Here is a 16,085-nt window from a genome sequence, read left to right on the forward strand (position 1 = left end):
TTTAATCTCTCTCTCTCTCTTCTTGCCTTTCCCTTCCGGCCCAAACCAGAACACCAAACCCAGAAATATTTACACTAGAAAAGGAAACGTGTCCATTTTCCAACTGGACTCATCACTCTCACCCTCTTCGTCTCTCCCTTCGTCTTCCAGCCAAATAACACTGAACCATTACATCTGAGGGGCTTTTCACTTGTTTTCCCCCGTTCTTTCAATCCTCAACTCCCCAGGCCAACACAGCTTCGCCTGTCTGCCTGTCTCTGTCTGTCTGTCTGTTTACTCTGGAAGGACATAACAGGAGGTTCCAGAAGTCTCCCCTGGATGACCCTTGAACCAGAGTGAGTAAAGGCTGTGTAATAACATGGACAGGGTTCAGATAGAAGGGAATGATCATGGCTATTCCCAATATAGTGCACTTCTTTTACCAGAGCCCCATGGGCCCTCCTCAAAACTAGTACACTATATAGGGAATAGGGTGCTATTTTTGCTGCAACCCACAGCTCTACTCACCCACACTAACAAAAACACAGAGATATTCAATACACTATTATCAACCAGGGGACTTCCTCATGTTGTCCAAATTCTCAATGTTCATTTGGTGTGTGTGTGTGCGTGTGCGTAGGTGTGTGCGCGTGCGATGGATGGTTGAACCCTGCCTGCTCTTCTAACCCAGTAGTTTGAGAACAGATCTCTCTGTCCAGCCCAGCAGAATCCCATTACAAAGCCCAGGACCATTCCACTAGTCAGCAGAACGTCACACCAGGCGTTCACATCCTAAATGTTACCCTATACCCTTCGTAGTGCACTGCTTTTGCTCAGGGCCTATGGGTACTATAGTGCACTATAAAGGGACTGGGGTGCCATTTGAGACGCAGAGAGACATTCAAAGAGCTAGATCATTATATGTTTCACACTCCAACTCAGAAGAACACACTGGGTGTGTCACTGTCAATGTGACAGTTGAGTGTTCTGTTGACATTTCCATGTTGGTCTCCCCCAGACTGTCAGGACAGTGTTTCAGAGAGCTGGATCCTCATCCAGACTGTCAGGACAGTGTTTCAGAGAGCTGGATCCTCATCCAGACTGTCAGGACAGTGTTTCAGAGAGCTGGATCATCATCCAGACAGTCAGGACAGTGTTTCAGAGAGCTGGAGCATCATCTAGACTGTCCAGCAAGAGACATGTAGAGAGGTGTAAGCTCTTTATGTTCTATGTCTCTAAAGTCTATTCAATTGAATTGAGATGCCTGTAGAGACAGAGACGCGTGTAGAGACAGAGACGCATGTGATGGTATCAGTGTAGCAGTATTGTGTGTAGTGATTTTGTCCCACCTACAATACCATGTCTCTGTGCTTCTAGACATGTCTGTAGCTGGACAGTGGCGTGTCATAATGATCTAGTGTTCTCAATGACTCTGCATGTGTTCCAAATTCCCTATATAGTGCACTACTTTAGAAAAGGCCCTATTCCCTATACAGCACACTACTTTAGAACAGGGCCTTATTTCCTATATAGTGTCTAATACAGCCCAGTACATCACAGGGGCCCAGGTCCCTGCCATCCAGGACCTCTATATCAGGCAGTGTGAAAGGAAGGCCCGGGAAATTGTTAAAGACTCCAGCAATCCAAGACATAGACTGTTCTCTCTGCTCCCACACGGCAAGCCGTACCGATGCACCAAGTCTGGAACCAACAGGACCCTGAACAGCTTCTACCTCCAAGCCATAAGACTGCTGAATATCTAACATCATGGCTACCAGACTATCTGAGTTGACTCTTGTATTTTACTTATTTGTATTCTTGTATTTAATTGTAATTTTATGCACACTCACAGGACTCTACACACTCAAGCACACTGACACTCCAACACACACACTGATTTCATAATTTGCCCCTATACATATCTACCTCTATAGATCCAGTATCCCTGTACATTATAATATGGTACTGGAACTGACCCTGTTTATAGTATGTTTACCCCTATACATATCTACCTCTATAGATCCAGTATCCCTGTACATTATAATATGGTACTGGCCCTGTATATAGTATGTTTACCCCTATACATATCTACCTCTATAGATCCAGTATCCCTGTACATTATAATATGGTACTGACCCTGTATATAGTATGTTACCCCCTATACATATCTACCTCTATAGATCCAGTATCCCTGTACATTATAATATGGTTCTGACCCTGTATATAGTATGTTACCCCCTATACATATCTACCTCTATAGATCCAGTATCCCTGTACATTATAATATGGTACTGGCCCTGTATATAGTATTCTTACTTACTTGATCGTGCTCTTAGTTCTTTTTATATCTGTGGGCTTTTGTTCTACCTTGTATTTCTCAGTATTACATTGTTATTGATTACTGCATAGTTGGCGTTAGAGCTGAGCATTAAAAGGTATTTCACTGTACTTGTGACGTTAAAAGTGAAACTAATAATACTGTATGAGAGGGGAGTGGATAGTGAGTCTCTTCTGAAGACAACAGCCGAGTCTGTTCTCTCTTCCTTAAAGAACTGCCCGGCTTAACGAACCTCCTCTTCTTAATGAGCATCTCTGGGTAATGACTGTTTTGATGTTGCCTCTTCCCCCCCCCCCCCACACACACACACACCTCATTACCACAAACAAACTCCCACCGACACACACAAGGCCCATTACCTACTCAATCACAGTAAATTATACGGGTAAACAGTATCTTCACGCTCCGGTGCCTCCCTAAACGCTAATTAAGACAGCTGTCATGACCGGCTGGCGCTCCTGTTCATCACCACTTCAACCGTTGAACAGCACCGGGAGAGACGTGCCGTTACCGTTCGACAGGAGAACGCCACAGTAGCTACCGTACCGTTAGCATAATGTGAGGAGAGTTAACAGATACAATGCTGTTTGTGGACTTGTTTTCCTATCTTGTCAGGACCAGAATTTAATTTTTACATTTTTTATTTCAACTATATTTAACTAGGTAGAGTTGAGAACGACCTGGCCAAGATAAGGCCAAGCAGTGCGACACAAACAACAACACAGAGTTACACATGGGGAAAAATAAATGTAGAGTCAATAACACAATAGAAAATTCAATATACAGTGTGTGCAAATGTAGTAAGATTAGGGAGGTAAGGCAATAAATAGGCCATGGTGGCAAAATAATTACAATATAGCATTAACACTGGAGTGATAGATGTGCAGATGATGATGTGCAAGTAGAGATACTGAGGTGCAAAAGAGCAAAAATAAATGACAATATGGGGATGAGGTAGTTGGGTGGGCTATTTACAGATGGGCTGTGTACAGGTGCAGTGATCAGTAAGCTGCTCTGATAGCTGATGCTTAAAGTTCGTGAGGGAGATATAAGTCTCCAGCTTCAGTGATGTTTGCATTTCGTTCCAGTCATTGGCAGCAGAGAACTGGAAGGAAAGGCGGCCAAAGGAGGAGTTGGCTTTGGGGATGACCAGTGAAATATACCTGCTGGAGGGCGTGCTATGGGTGGGTGTTGCTATGGTGACCAGTGAGCTGAGATACGGTAGGGCTTCACCAAGCAAATACTTATAGATGACCTGGAGCCAGTGGATTTGGCGACAAATATGAAGCGAGGGCCAGCCAACGAGAGCATACAGGTCACAATGGTGGGTAGTGTATGGGGCTTTGGTGACAAAACGATGGCACTGTGATAGACTACTTCCAATTTGCTAAGTAGAGTGTTGGAGGCTATTTATAAATAACATCGCCGAAGTCAAGGATCGGTAGGATAGTCAGTTTTACGAGGGTATGTTTAGCAGCATGAGTGAAGGAGGCTTTTTTTGCGAAATAGCAAGCCGATTCTAGATTAAATTTTGGATTGGAGATGCTTAATGTGAGTCTAGAAGGGGAGTTTGCAGTCTAACCAGACACCTAGGTATTTGTAGTTGTCCACATGTTCTAAGTCAGAACCGTTCAGAGTAGTGATGCTAGTCGGGCGGACAGCGATCTATTGAAGAGCATGCATTTAGTTTTACTAGCATCGAAGAGCAGTTGAAGGCCACGGAAGGAGAGCTGTATGGCATTGAAGCTCGTCTGGAGGTTAGTTAACACAGTGTCCAAAAAAGGGACAGAAGTACACAGACTGGTGTTGTCTGCGTAGAGGTCAGAGACTCACCAGCAGCAAGAGCGACATCATTGATGCATACAGAGAAGAGAGTCGTTCCAAGAATTGAACCCTGAGGCACCCCCATAGAGACTGCCAGAGGTCCGGACAACATGCCCTCCGATTTGACACACTGAACTCTATCTGAGAAGTAGTTGGTGAAACAGGCGAGGTAGTCATTTGAGAAACCAAGGCTGTTGAGTCTGCCGATAAGAATGCAGTATTTGCCAGAGTCGAAAGCCTTTGCCAGTTCGATAAAGACAGCTGCACAGTACTGTCTTTCATCGATGGCGGTTATGATATCCTTTAGGACTTTGAGCGTGGTTGAGGTGCACCCATGACCAGCTCGGGAAACCAGGTTGCATGGCAGAGAAGGTACGGATGCGATTCGAAATGGTCGGTGATCTGTTTGTTATCTTGGCTTTCGAAGACTTTAGAAAGGCAAGGTGGGATAGATAGAGGTCTGTAACAGTTTGGGTCTAGAGTGTCTCCCCCTTAGAAGAGCGGCAGCTTTCTAATCTTTCGGGATCTCAGACAATGCTAAAGAGAGGTTGAACAGGCTAGTAGTAGGGGTTGCAACAATGGCGGTGGAACATTTTAGAAAGAGAGGGTCCAGATTGTCTAGCCCAGCTGATTTGTAGGGGTCCAGATTTTGCAGCTCTTTCAGAACATCAGCTTTCTGGATTTGGGTGAAGGAGAAGCGGGGGTGGAGGCTTGGGAAAGTTGCTGCGGTGGGTGCAGAGCTGTTGGCCGGGGTAGGGTTAGCCAGGTGGAAAGCATGGCCAGCCGTGGAAAAATGCTTTTTGAAATTCTCAATTATCGTAGATTTATCGGTGGTGACAGTGTTTCCTAGCCTCACTGCAGTGGGCAGCTGGGAGGAGGTGCTCTTATTCTCCATGGACTTTACAGTGTCCCAGAACTTTTTGGAGTTTGTGCTGCAGGATGCAAATTTCTGTTTGAAAAAGCTAGCCTTTGCTTTCCTAACTGACTGTGTATATTGGTTCCTAACTTCTATGAAAAGCTGCATATCGCGGGGGCTATTCGATGCTAATGCAGAACGCCACTGGATGTTTTTGTGCTGGTCAAGGGCAGTCGGGTCTGGAATGAACCAAGGGCTATATCTGTTCTTAGTTAAAAAAAATTTGAATGGGGCATACTTATTTAAGATGGTGAGGAAAACACTTTTAAAGAATAACCGGGCATCCTCTACTTACGGGATGTGGTCAATATCCTTCCAGGATACCCGGGCCAGGTAGATTAGAAAGGCCTGCTCGCTGATGTGTTTTAGGGAGCTTTTGACAGTGATGACGGGTGGTCGTTTGACCGCGGACCCATTACGGATGCAGGCAATGAGGCAGTGATCGAGTTACCAGAATGTCCTGACAAGTCACCACAATGTCCTGACAAGACACCAGAATGTCCTAACAAGACACCAGAATGTCCTGACAAGACACCAGAATGTCCTAACAAGACACCAGAATGTCCTGACAAGACACCAGAATGTCCTGACAAGACACCAGAATGTCCTAACAAGACACCAGAATGTCCTGACAGGTCACCAGAATGTCCTGACAGGTCACCAGAATGTCCTGAGAAGACACCAGAATGTCCTGAGAAGACACCAGAATGTCCTGACAGGTCACCAGAATGTCCTGACAGGTCACCAGAATGTCCTGAGAAGACACCAGAATGTCCTGAGAAGACACCAGAATGTCCTGACAGGTCACCAGAATGTCCTGACAGGTCACCAGAATGTCCTGAGAAGATAGGAAAGTCGGGACATTTTGCATGTCCTGAAAAGTAAAAGGGTTAAGGTTTAGGGGTTTGAGGTTAGGGTTAAGGTTTAGGGGTTTGTGGTTAGGGTTAAGGTTTAGGGGTTTGTGGTTAGGGTTAAGGTTTAGGGGTTTAGCAAAATTGGAATATGAATGGGAATACATTTTTACTCCCCCCCAAAATCGAAAAGTAACGAAAAACAAACTAATGTTTACTGAAACAACACAACATGAAAGTACGTTATTGAAAATCGTAGTTTTTTTTCCTCCGTACTATGGGGTTTCCCCAGTGCATGTTTTATAGAAGCTTCCACCCTACTCAGCAATAACACACTGGCGGGTGTGGGTGTGTGCATGTGTGAGTGAGAGTGATGGGGGAAGAGGGGGTCGGGTGAGACAGGAACAAGTGGACTAAGGGTTGGGTTCACGTCAAGGTCAAGGTACACACACACACACACACACAGCTCCACCTGTGCCTCAGTAATCCCTGGTTAGCCCCAGGGGTGAGGGCCTATTCCGGGGAAAGGAAACCAGGGAGGGCCCTTCCCTCTGGGTATCCAACAGACAAAGACTGGCTCTGGGTGTGGAGCTACCACAACACAGACACACACAAAAGACAGGATACACACAGAGAGAGAAAACAACAGGGAGAGGGGATGGAGAGAGAAAAAGGAGAGGCAGAGAGAACGATGGAGGGAGAAGGAAGGAGATGGAAGAAGAATATAAGTGAGGGAGATGCATGGAGGGAGTGAAGCAGAAAGATGGAGGGGGTGAAGCAGAAAGGTGGAGGGAGTGAAGCAGAGAGATGGAGGGAGTGAATCAGGCAGAAATGAAGAGGGGGGAAAAGAGGGAGAATTAGGAGGATACATACAGAGAACCCATTAAAGACACCACAGACAGCTCCCCTGTGTGTTAGCATGTTGTGTGAATTCCTCTATTCCTCTTCCTCCGCTCTTCCCCCTCCTCCTCCCTGTGTGTTAGCATGTTGTGTGTATTCCTCTCCTCCTCCTCCTCCCTGTGTGTTAGCATGTTGTGTGTATTCCTCTCCTCCTCCTCCTCCCTGTGTGTTAGCATGTTGTGTGTATTCCTCTCTTCCTCTTCCTCCCTGTGTGTTAGCATGTTGTGTGTATTCCTCTCTTCCTCTTCGTGTGTTAGCATGTTGTGTGTATTCCTCTCCTCCTCCTCCTCCTCCCTGTGTGTTAGCATGTTGTGTGTATTCCTCTCTTCCTCTTTGTGTGTTAGCATGTTGTGTGTATTCCTCTCCTCCTCCTCCTCCTCCCTGTGTGTTAGCATGTTGTGTGTATTCCTCTCTTCCTCTTTGTGTGTTAGCATGTTGTGTGTATTCCTCTCCTCCTCCTCCTCCTCCTCCCTGTGTGTTAGCATGTTGTGTGTATTCCTCTCTTCCTTCTCCCTGTGTGTTAGCATGTTGTGTGTATTCCTCTCTTCCTCTTTGTGTGTTAGCATGTTGTGTGTATTCCTCTCCTCCTCCTCCTCCTCCTCCTCCCTGTGTGTTAGCATGTTGTGTGTATTCCTCTCCTCCTCCTCCTCCTCCCTGTGTGTTAGCATGTTGTGTGTATTCCTCTCCTCCTCCTCCCTGTGTGTTAGCATGTTGTGTGTATTCCTCTCCTCCTCCTCCCTGTGTGTTAGCATGTTGTGTGTATTCCTCTCCTCCTCCTCCTCCTCCCTGTGTGTTAGCATGTTGTGTGTATTCCTCTCCTCCTCCTCCCTGTGTGTTAGCATGTTGTGTGTATTCCTCTCCTCCTCCTCCTCCCTGTGTGTTAGCATGTTGTGTGTATTCCTCTCCTCCTCCTCCTCCCTGTGTGTTAGCATGTTGTGTGTATTCCTCTCCTCCTCCTCCTCCCTGTGTGTTAGCATGTTGTGTGTATTCCTCCTCCTCCTCCTCCTCCCTGTGTGTTAGCATGTTGTGTGTATTCCTCCTCCTCCTCCTCCTCCCTGTGTGTTAGCATGTTGTGTGTATTCCTCTCCTCCTCCTCCTCCCTGTGTGTTAGCATGTTGTGTGTATTCCTCTCCTCCTCCTCCTCCCTGTGTGTTAGCATGTTGTGTGTATTCCTCTCTTCCTTCTCCTCCTCCTCCCTGTGTGTTAGCATGTTGTGTGTATTCCTCTCCTCCTCCTCCTCCCTGTGTGTTAGCATGTTGTGTGTATTCCTCTCCTCCTCCTCCCTGTGTGTTAGCATGTTGTGTGTATTCCTCTCTTCCTCCTCCTCCTCCTCCCTGTGTGTTAGCATGTTGTGTGTATTCCTCTCTTCCTCCTCTTCCTCCCTGTGTGCTGGCGTGTTTCAGAGGAAGAGGTCTGCTGGGACTGAGACATTATGATGTCCATCAACACAGCACGGAAACATCTCCCTCCCTCCCTGTTGTGTGTTTACTGATTGATTGAACATGCCAAGTCCATCTGGTGATTCCCTGATGGGAGCGACAGTGTGAAATTGCACAAAAACAAACAAGCCCCCCCCCCCCCACACACACACACACACACCTTTCCCTCTCTCCTTCTCTATCCCCTTTTCTCTCTTTCTAACCCACCTATTTTTCTATCACATTCTCTCAATCTCCCTTTCAACATCTACTCTCATTCTCCCCTACCCCCCTCTCCCTCTTTCTTCTCTCTCTGAACTCTGTTAGAGCCCATAATCCATCCATCCATCCATCCACACCAACACACCTGTCATGCTGGGATCAATCAATCGGATAATTAAAGAGTTACTCTGTGTTTGCTTTTCTCTCTCTCTCTCTCTCTCTTTCTCCGTCTGTGTTTGTGTATCTGTCTCCTAGTGTCTCCAAGCAGTAGCACGGAAGCCCAAATACCCCCCTTTCTCCTCACCACACACACACATAACACATACCCAGACTCGCTGTGTTCACACACACACACAGCACACACACACACACACTGCTTAGCCCCAAAATGCTGCAATATACCACCATTGGCCAGCAAACCATCTGGATAGGAAAACTGTAAGACGTAATAGAGTGAAGGTCCAAAACACATGTTGTTGTTGTTGTTGTTTTGGCTCTGTACTCCAGCACTTTGAAATGATACAATGACTATGAGGTTAAATATGCATTTTTTTATCCATACCAAGTAAACGTTCAGAAATCACAGCCCTTTTTGTACATAGTCCCCTCATTTTAGGGGACCAAAAGTATTGGGACAAATTCACTTATATGTGTATTAAGTATTTGGTCCCATACTGAGAAAGTTACAGACGCCCAAATATCACACCTCCAAGACAGGCTAACCTCTCACCATTACAATAACAGGCTAACCTCTCACCATTACAATAACAGGCTAACCTCTCACCATTACAATAACAGGCTAACCTCTCACCATTACAATAACAGGCTAACCTCTCACCATTACAATAACAGGCTAACCTCTCACCATTACAATAACAGGCTAACCTCTCACCATTACAATAACAGGCTAACCTCTCACCATTACAATAACAGGCTAACCTCTCACCATTACAATAACAGGGGAGGTCAGCCTTTTATTCGGGGGGGGGGGGGATATTTGCGTGTCTGTAACTTTCTCACTCAACATGATTCACGATTCATTCAGGATTATCCGTAACCATGGTAGCATCCACATTAATATAGAAGGTTTTAGAAACTTATATTCCCATTTACCATAACATTGTCTCCAAAATGACCCAATACATTATTTACCATTCATTTTTAATTGGACACAAAATAATCTGAAACAACCAAAACAAACAGCAAATGCATCCAACAAGTCTATAGAGTCACAAGCTTGATGTAGTCATTGCCTGCTGTGAATATGAGACCAAATACTACACTTTTTACTACTTCAATACAGATATAAGTGAATTTGTCCCAATACTGTTGGTCCCCTAGATTGGGAGACAACGTACGCAAACTGTCCACCCGATATGGATGAAAATACCCTTAAATTAAAGCTGACAGTCTACAATTTAACCTAAAAGTCATTGTATCATTTCAAATCCAAAACAACAAGAAACGTGTCACTGTCCCAATACTTTGGCAGCTCACTGTATGTAGAGGAGAACCAATATGGAGTTGGACAGGGATGGAAGTATAGTGTGGTAGAGTAGTGTATAGTGTACAGGGTGGTAGAGTAGTGTATAGTGTGGTAGAGTAGTGTATAGGGTGGTTAAATAGGGTACTCACAGTCGAGCCAGAGCCTCATTCTTCTGGAACAGGAGTTCAGGGAGCTGAGTGAGACGGTTCCTGTTCAGACGACTGTTCAGAAGGACAGAACACATTAGAAACCAGACTCTCTCTCTGTGTCTGTGTGTCTGTCTGTCTGTGTGTCTGTGTCTCTCTCTCTCTGTGTGTGTGTCTGTGTGTCTGTGTGTGTGTCTGTGTGTGTGTGTGTGTGTGTCTGTGTGTGTGTGTGCGCACACTCACAGTCTCTCCAGTTCCTTCAGATCATCAAATGCTCCTCTCTCAATGTTGCTTATCTGGTTCTCCATCAGGTGACTGAAGAGAATGAGAGAAGGATGGAGAGAATGGATGGAAGCGAGAGGGAGGAAGGATGGAGGGAGAGAGAGGGAGGAAGGATGGAGGAAGATAAAGAGGTAGAAGAAAAAAGAGCAATTAATGATTGACCATATTTTATGGATCTCAACACAGCCCAAAAAACAACATGTTAACGTAACATATCACTTCTACCTGCTGTCTACACGGGGCAACACTTCATCTCCCTGACAGCATCCAGTCTGACAACTTCTACCTGCTGTCTACACGGGGCAACACTTCATCTCCCTGACAGCATCCAGTCTGACAACTTCTACCTGCTGTCTACACGGGGCAACACTTCATCTCCCTGACAGCATCCAGTCTGACAACTTCTACCTGCTGTCTACACGGGGCAACACTTCATCTCCCTGACAGCATCCAGTCTGACAACTTCTACCTGCTGTCTACACGGGGCAACACTTCATCTCCCTGACAGCATCCAGTCTGACAACTTCTACCTGCTGTCTACACGGGGCAACACTTCATCTCCCTGACAGCATCCAGTCTGACAACTTCTACCTGCTGTCTACACGGGGCAACACTTCATCTCCCTGACAGCATCCAGTCTGACAACTTCTACCTGCTGTCTACACGGGGCAACACTTCATCTCCCTGACAGCATCCAGTCTGACAACTTCTACCTGCTGTCTACACGGGGCAACACTTCATCTCCCTGACAGCATCCAGTCTGACAACTTCTACCTGCTGTCTACACGGGGCAACACTTCATCTCCCTGACAGCATCCAGTCTGACAACTTCTACCTGCTGTCTACACGGGGCAACACTTCATCTCCCTGACAGCATCCAGTCTGACAACTTCTACCTGCTGTCTACACGGGGCAACACTTCATCTCCCTGACAGCATCCAGTCTGACAACTTCTACCTGCTGTCTACACGGGGCAACACTTCATCTCCCTGACAGCATCCAGTCTGACAACTTCTACCTGCTGTCTACACGGGGCAACACTTCATCTCCCTGACAGCATCCAGTCTGACAACTTCTACCTGCTGTCTACACGGGGCAACACTTCATCTCCCTGACAGCATCCAGTCTGACAACTTCTACCTGCTGTCTACACGGGGCAACACTTCATACTTCATCTCCCTGACAGCATCCAGTCTGACAACTGTCTGGACAGACACAGGGACAGACACAGGGACAGACACAGGGACAGACACAGGGACAGGACGGTAACTAACCCAAGGAGATGTTATTAGTAACTATTAGTTTCATATTGAGGGTTTTAACCCACTATCACACACACACACACACACACACACACACATACAAGATTAGTTAAACAAATCCACTGTGGTAATCACTTCACTGTGATAAATCACTTCACTGTGATAAAATCACTTCACTGTGATAATCACTTCACTGTGGTAATCACTTCACTGTGATAAATCACTTCACTGTGGTAATCACTTCACCGTGATAAATCACTTCACTGTGGTAATCACTTCACTGTGGTAATCACTTCACTGTGGTAATCACTTCACCGTGATAAAATCACTTCGCCGTGGTAATCACTTCGCCGTGGTAATCACTTCACTGAGGTAATCACTTCACTGAGGTAATCACTTCACTGAGGTAATCACTTCACTGTGGTAATCACTTCACTGTGGTAATCACTTCACTGTGGTAATCACTTCACTGTGGTAATCACCTCACTGTGGTAATCACCTCACCGTGGTAATCACCTCACCGTGGTAATCACTACACCCTGGTAATCACTACACCCTGGTAATCACTACACCGTGGTAATCACTACACCATGGTAATCACTACACCCTGGTAATCACTACACTGTGGTAATCACTACACCATGGTAATCACTACACCGTGGTAATCACTACACTGTGGTAATCACTACACCGTGGTAATCACTTCACTGTGGATAGAGCAGCTTTCTATGGACCAGGAAAGCTAGTTGTTTAAACTTTATGTACTTGATGGACACACAAGTGTAAGCCACAAGATCCAACTGACATTTTGCAGGTGGGGAGCGAGAGACGGGGGGGGGGGGGGGGGGGGTTGGCTTGTAGCACTGGGCATCATGATATGTTTCAAGTTTTTAATGTCACGTGCACAAGTACAGTGAAATGCCCTTCCTGCTTGGGCCTTCCCAACAGTGCAGTAATCAATAGGATGTGTATATAATGTGTTTAGGACATTAGTAGTAGACCTGTCATTACTTCACCAGAAAGTATTCAGAACCTTCACATTTTGTTACGTTACAGCCTGAAGGACAACCATCTCTGGAGCCCTCCATCAATCAGGCCTTTATGGTAGAGTGGCCAGACAGAAGGACAACCATCTCTGGAGCCCTCCACCAATCAGGACTTTATGGTAGAGTGGCCAGCCTGAAGGACAACCATCTCTGGAGCCCTCCACCAATCAGGACTTTATGGTAGAGTGGCCAGCCTGAAGGACAACCATCTCTGGAGCCCTCCACCAATCAGGACTTTATGGTAGACTGGCCAGACAGAAGGACAACCATCTCTGGAGCCCTCCACCAATCAGACCTTTATGGTAGACTGGCCAGACAGAAGGACAACCATCTCTGGAGCCCTCCACCAATCAGGACTTTATGGTAGAGTGGCCTGACAGAAGGACAACCATCTCTGGAGCCCTCCACCAATCAGGACTTTATGGTAGAGTGGCCTGACAGAAGGACAACCATCTCTGGAGCCCTCCACCAATCAGGACTTTATGGTAGAGTGGCCAGACAGAAGGACAACCATCTCTGGAGCCCTCCACCAATCAGACCTTTATGGTAGAGTGGTCAGACAGAAGGACAACCATCTCTGGAGCCCTCCACCAATCAGACCTTTATGGTAGAGTGGCCAGACAGAAGCCACTCCTCAGTAAAAGGCACATGACAGCCCACTTGGAGTTTTCCAAAAGGCACCTAAAGACTCTCAGACCATGAGAAACAAGATTCTCTGGTTTGATGAAACCAAGATTGAACTCTTTGGCCTGAATGCCAAGCGTCACATCTGGAGGAAACCTGGCACCATCCCTACGGTGAAGCATTGCGGTACTGTAGCAGCATCATGCTGTGGGGATGTTTTTCAGCAGCAGGGACTGGAAGACTAGTCAGAATCGAGGGAAAGATGAACAGAGCAAAGAACAGAGAGATCTTTGATGAAAACCTGCTCCAGAGCACTCAAGACCTCAGACTTCCAACAGGACAACGACCTTAAGCACACAGACAAGACAATGCAGGAGTGGCTTCAGGACAATTCTCTGAATGTCTTTGTGCGGCCGAGCCAGTGCACAGTCATGAACCCGATCGAATATCTCTAGAGAGACCTGAAAATAGCTGTGCAGCGACGCTCCCCATCCAACCTGACAGAGCTTGAGAGGATCTGCAGAGAAGAATGGGAGAAACTCCCCAAATACAGGTGTGCCAAGCTTGTAGCGTCATACCCAAGGCTGTAATCGCTGCCAAAGGTGCTTCAACAAAGTACTGAGTAAAGGGTCTGAATACTTATGTATATGTAATATATATATATTTTTTTATCCATTAGCAATAAAAAAAAATGTAACCTGTTTTTGCTGTGTCATTATGGGGTGTGCAGATTGCTGAGAATATAGTTTTTTTAAATCAATTTTAGAATAAGGCTGTAATGTAACAAAGTCAAGGGGTCTGAATACTTTCACACAACACATCTTACCCTGTTGAAGTTAATGAAGCCCATGTGTAATGTGATACCTGTATCCTTAAGCCTAGAAAACATACCGGCAGGCAGACACTGGAAGGAGATGTTTCTGAGCGACAGAGGGACTGCTTTGCATTGGCACTTTGATTGTGTTTCATGTGGGACAAAAACATTATCTCAACCTAAAAGAAAGTCATTAACCGGTTCTCATGCTTTTAAAATAATGGTTCTGTTCCGGACCACTAGAGATCACTTTTGTTCCCGGTTCTGTTTCCGTTCCTTGAAAAATGTCATTATTTCCCGGTTCTGTTCCTTGAACCAGTTCCAACTCCTGGTAATAGTAATATTGAGTGTAGTAAGACCTCACTGAGGTGAATAGTAGTGTAGTGAGGGACGGGACTTACAGAACTCTGAGGTGAATAGTAGTGTAGTGAGGGACAGGACTTACAGAACTCTGAGGTGAATAGTAGTGTAGTGAGGGACAGGACTTACAGAACTCTGAGGTGAATAGTAGTGTAGTGAGGGACAGGACTTACAGAACTCTGAGGTGAATAGTAGTGTAGTGAGGGACAGGACTTACAGAACTCTGAGGTGAATAGTAGTGTAGTGAGGGACAGGACTTACAGAACTCTGAGGTGAATAGTAGTGTAGTGAGGGACAGGACTTACAGAACTCTGAGGTGTTTGAGGCCAGAGAAGTCTGTCTTGCTGATGGTCGTCAGGTTGTTCCCATTTAGATCACTGGATGAGAGGAAAAAAAACACACAGAATATTAGCAAACATGTTGGTCAAGATTTAACTCTTTGGCCTGAATGCCAAGCGTCATGTTGGAAGGAAACCTGGCACCATCCCTACGGTGAAGAATGGTGGTGGCACTCCCCAAAAACTCCCCAAATACAGGTGTGCCAAGCTTGTAGCGTCATACCCAGGAAGACCTAAGGCTGTAATCGCTGCCAAAGGTGCTTCAACAAAGTAATGAGCAAAGGGGCTGAATACTTATGTAAATGTGATATTTCATTTTCTTTGTAAACATTTCTAAAAACCTGTTTTTGCTTTGTCATTATGGGGGGAAAAAACGTTTTAATCCATTATAGAATAAGGCTGGAACGTAACAAAATGTGGAACAAGTCAAGGGGTCTGAATACAATCCGAATGCACTGTAAACACAATAATACTACACTCTATCTCCTTTATCTAGGACTGGCCTTAGCTACAGGTAGAGCAGACTGGTTTCAGCGACAGTTCAGAATACACAACAGAAGTCAGTCTCTCTCTCTCCTTCTAGCTGTCTCAATCGCTCTCCTTCCCTCCCGCTCTCATTCACACACACAGACACAGGTGCTGTGTGACAGGGGAGCTGCAAATGTGTTGGTGTTGTCTTGCCTTGGGCTACAACGTCTCTTTCAAACACCCACACAGTGTCCTCAGAGCAGCAGCCCACAGAGGTGCTGATTGGATGCAGCAGGCGGTCAACCAATCGCAGGGTGGTTTTATTAAGCCACAGCAGGTTGACTGGCACAAAACAGGAATTAACAGCTCCTCTCCAGAGGACAATCTGCTTGCGTCCCAAATGGCACCACTTTTGACTAGGGCTCTGGTCAAAAGAAGTGCACTATATAGGGAATAGGGAGCCACAGTAGGATGAGATGTGTCATTGGTAAGCATCTGTGCCTATGTCATCACAAATAACCTGACAGCATGATCTCAACCTAAAGTTTCTGAGAGTATGAGGAATCCAATGTGAGAAAACACAGGGAATCCTGGTTAAACCAGACAATGCTATTCTCACCATTGTTCTACTTCATGGTGAGCTGCAGCGTTTAGTCTAAGAGAACCTTAGCTTGCTATCAAACATCCTTGATTATTGATGAACTAGGTCGCTCAACATCCACTGAAATTCGACGTACGTCCAGGTCCCCAGGACGTCAGGAGATGCCTTCAAACCCCAGCCACTAGGGGCAACGCTGAGCTCTATCACCAC

At 45.9% G+C, this 16,085-nt stretch overlaps 1 protein-coding gene across 1 annotated transcript in view; it reads right to left on the bottom strand.

Moving 5' to 3' along the window:
• LOC139370183 (slit homolog 1 protein-like) overlaps positions 1-16,085 on the bottom strand; it is a 126,238-nt gene that overhangs the window by 91,368 nt on the left and 18,785 nt on the right. The window contains exons 2-4 of the mRNA XM_071109520.1: positions 14,774-14,845; positions 10,324-10,395; positions 10,084-10,155 (exon numbers count right to left, since the gene is read on the bottom strand). Of these exons, the coding sequence (XP_070965621.1) occupies positions 10,084-10,155; positions 10,324-10,395; positions 14,774-14,845 (216 nt within the window). The remainder of the gene's footprint in view (positions 1-10,083; positions 10,156-10,323; positions 10,396-14,773; positions 14,846-16,085) is intronic.

The sequence above is a fragment of the Oncorhynchus clarkii genome, chromosome 17 (genome assembly GCF_045791955.1).
Source record: "Oncorhynchus clarkii lewisi isolate Uvic-CL-2024 chromosome 17, UVic_Ocla_1.0, whole genome shotgun sequence".
NCBI lineage: Eukaryota > Metazoa > Chordata > Actinopteri > Salmoniformes > Salmonidae > Oncorhynchus > Oncorhynchus clarkii.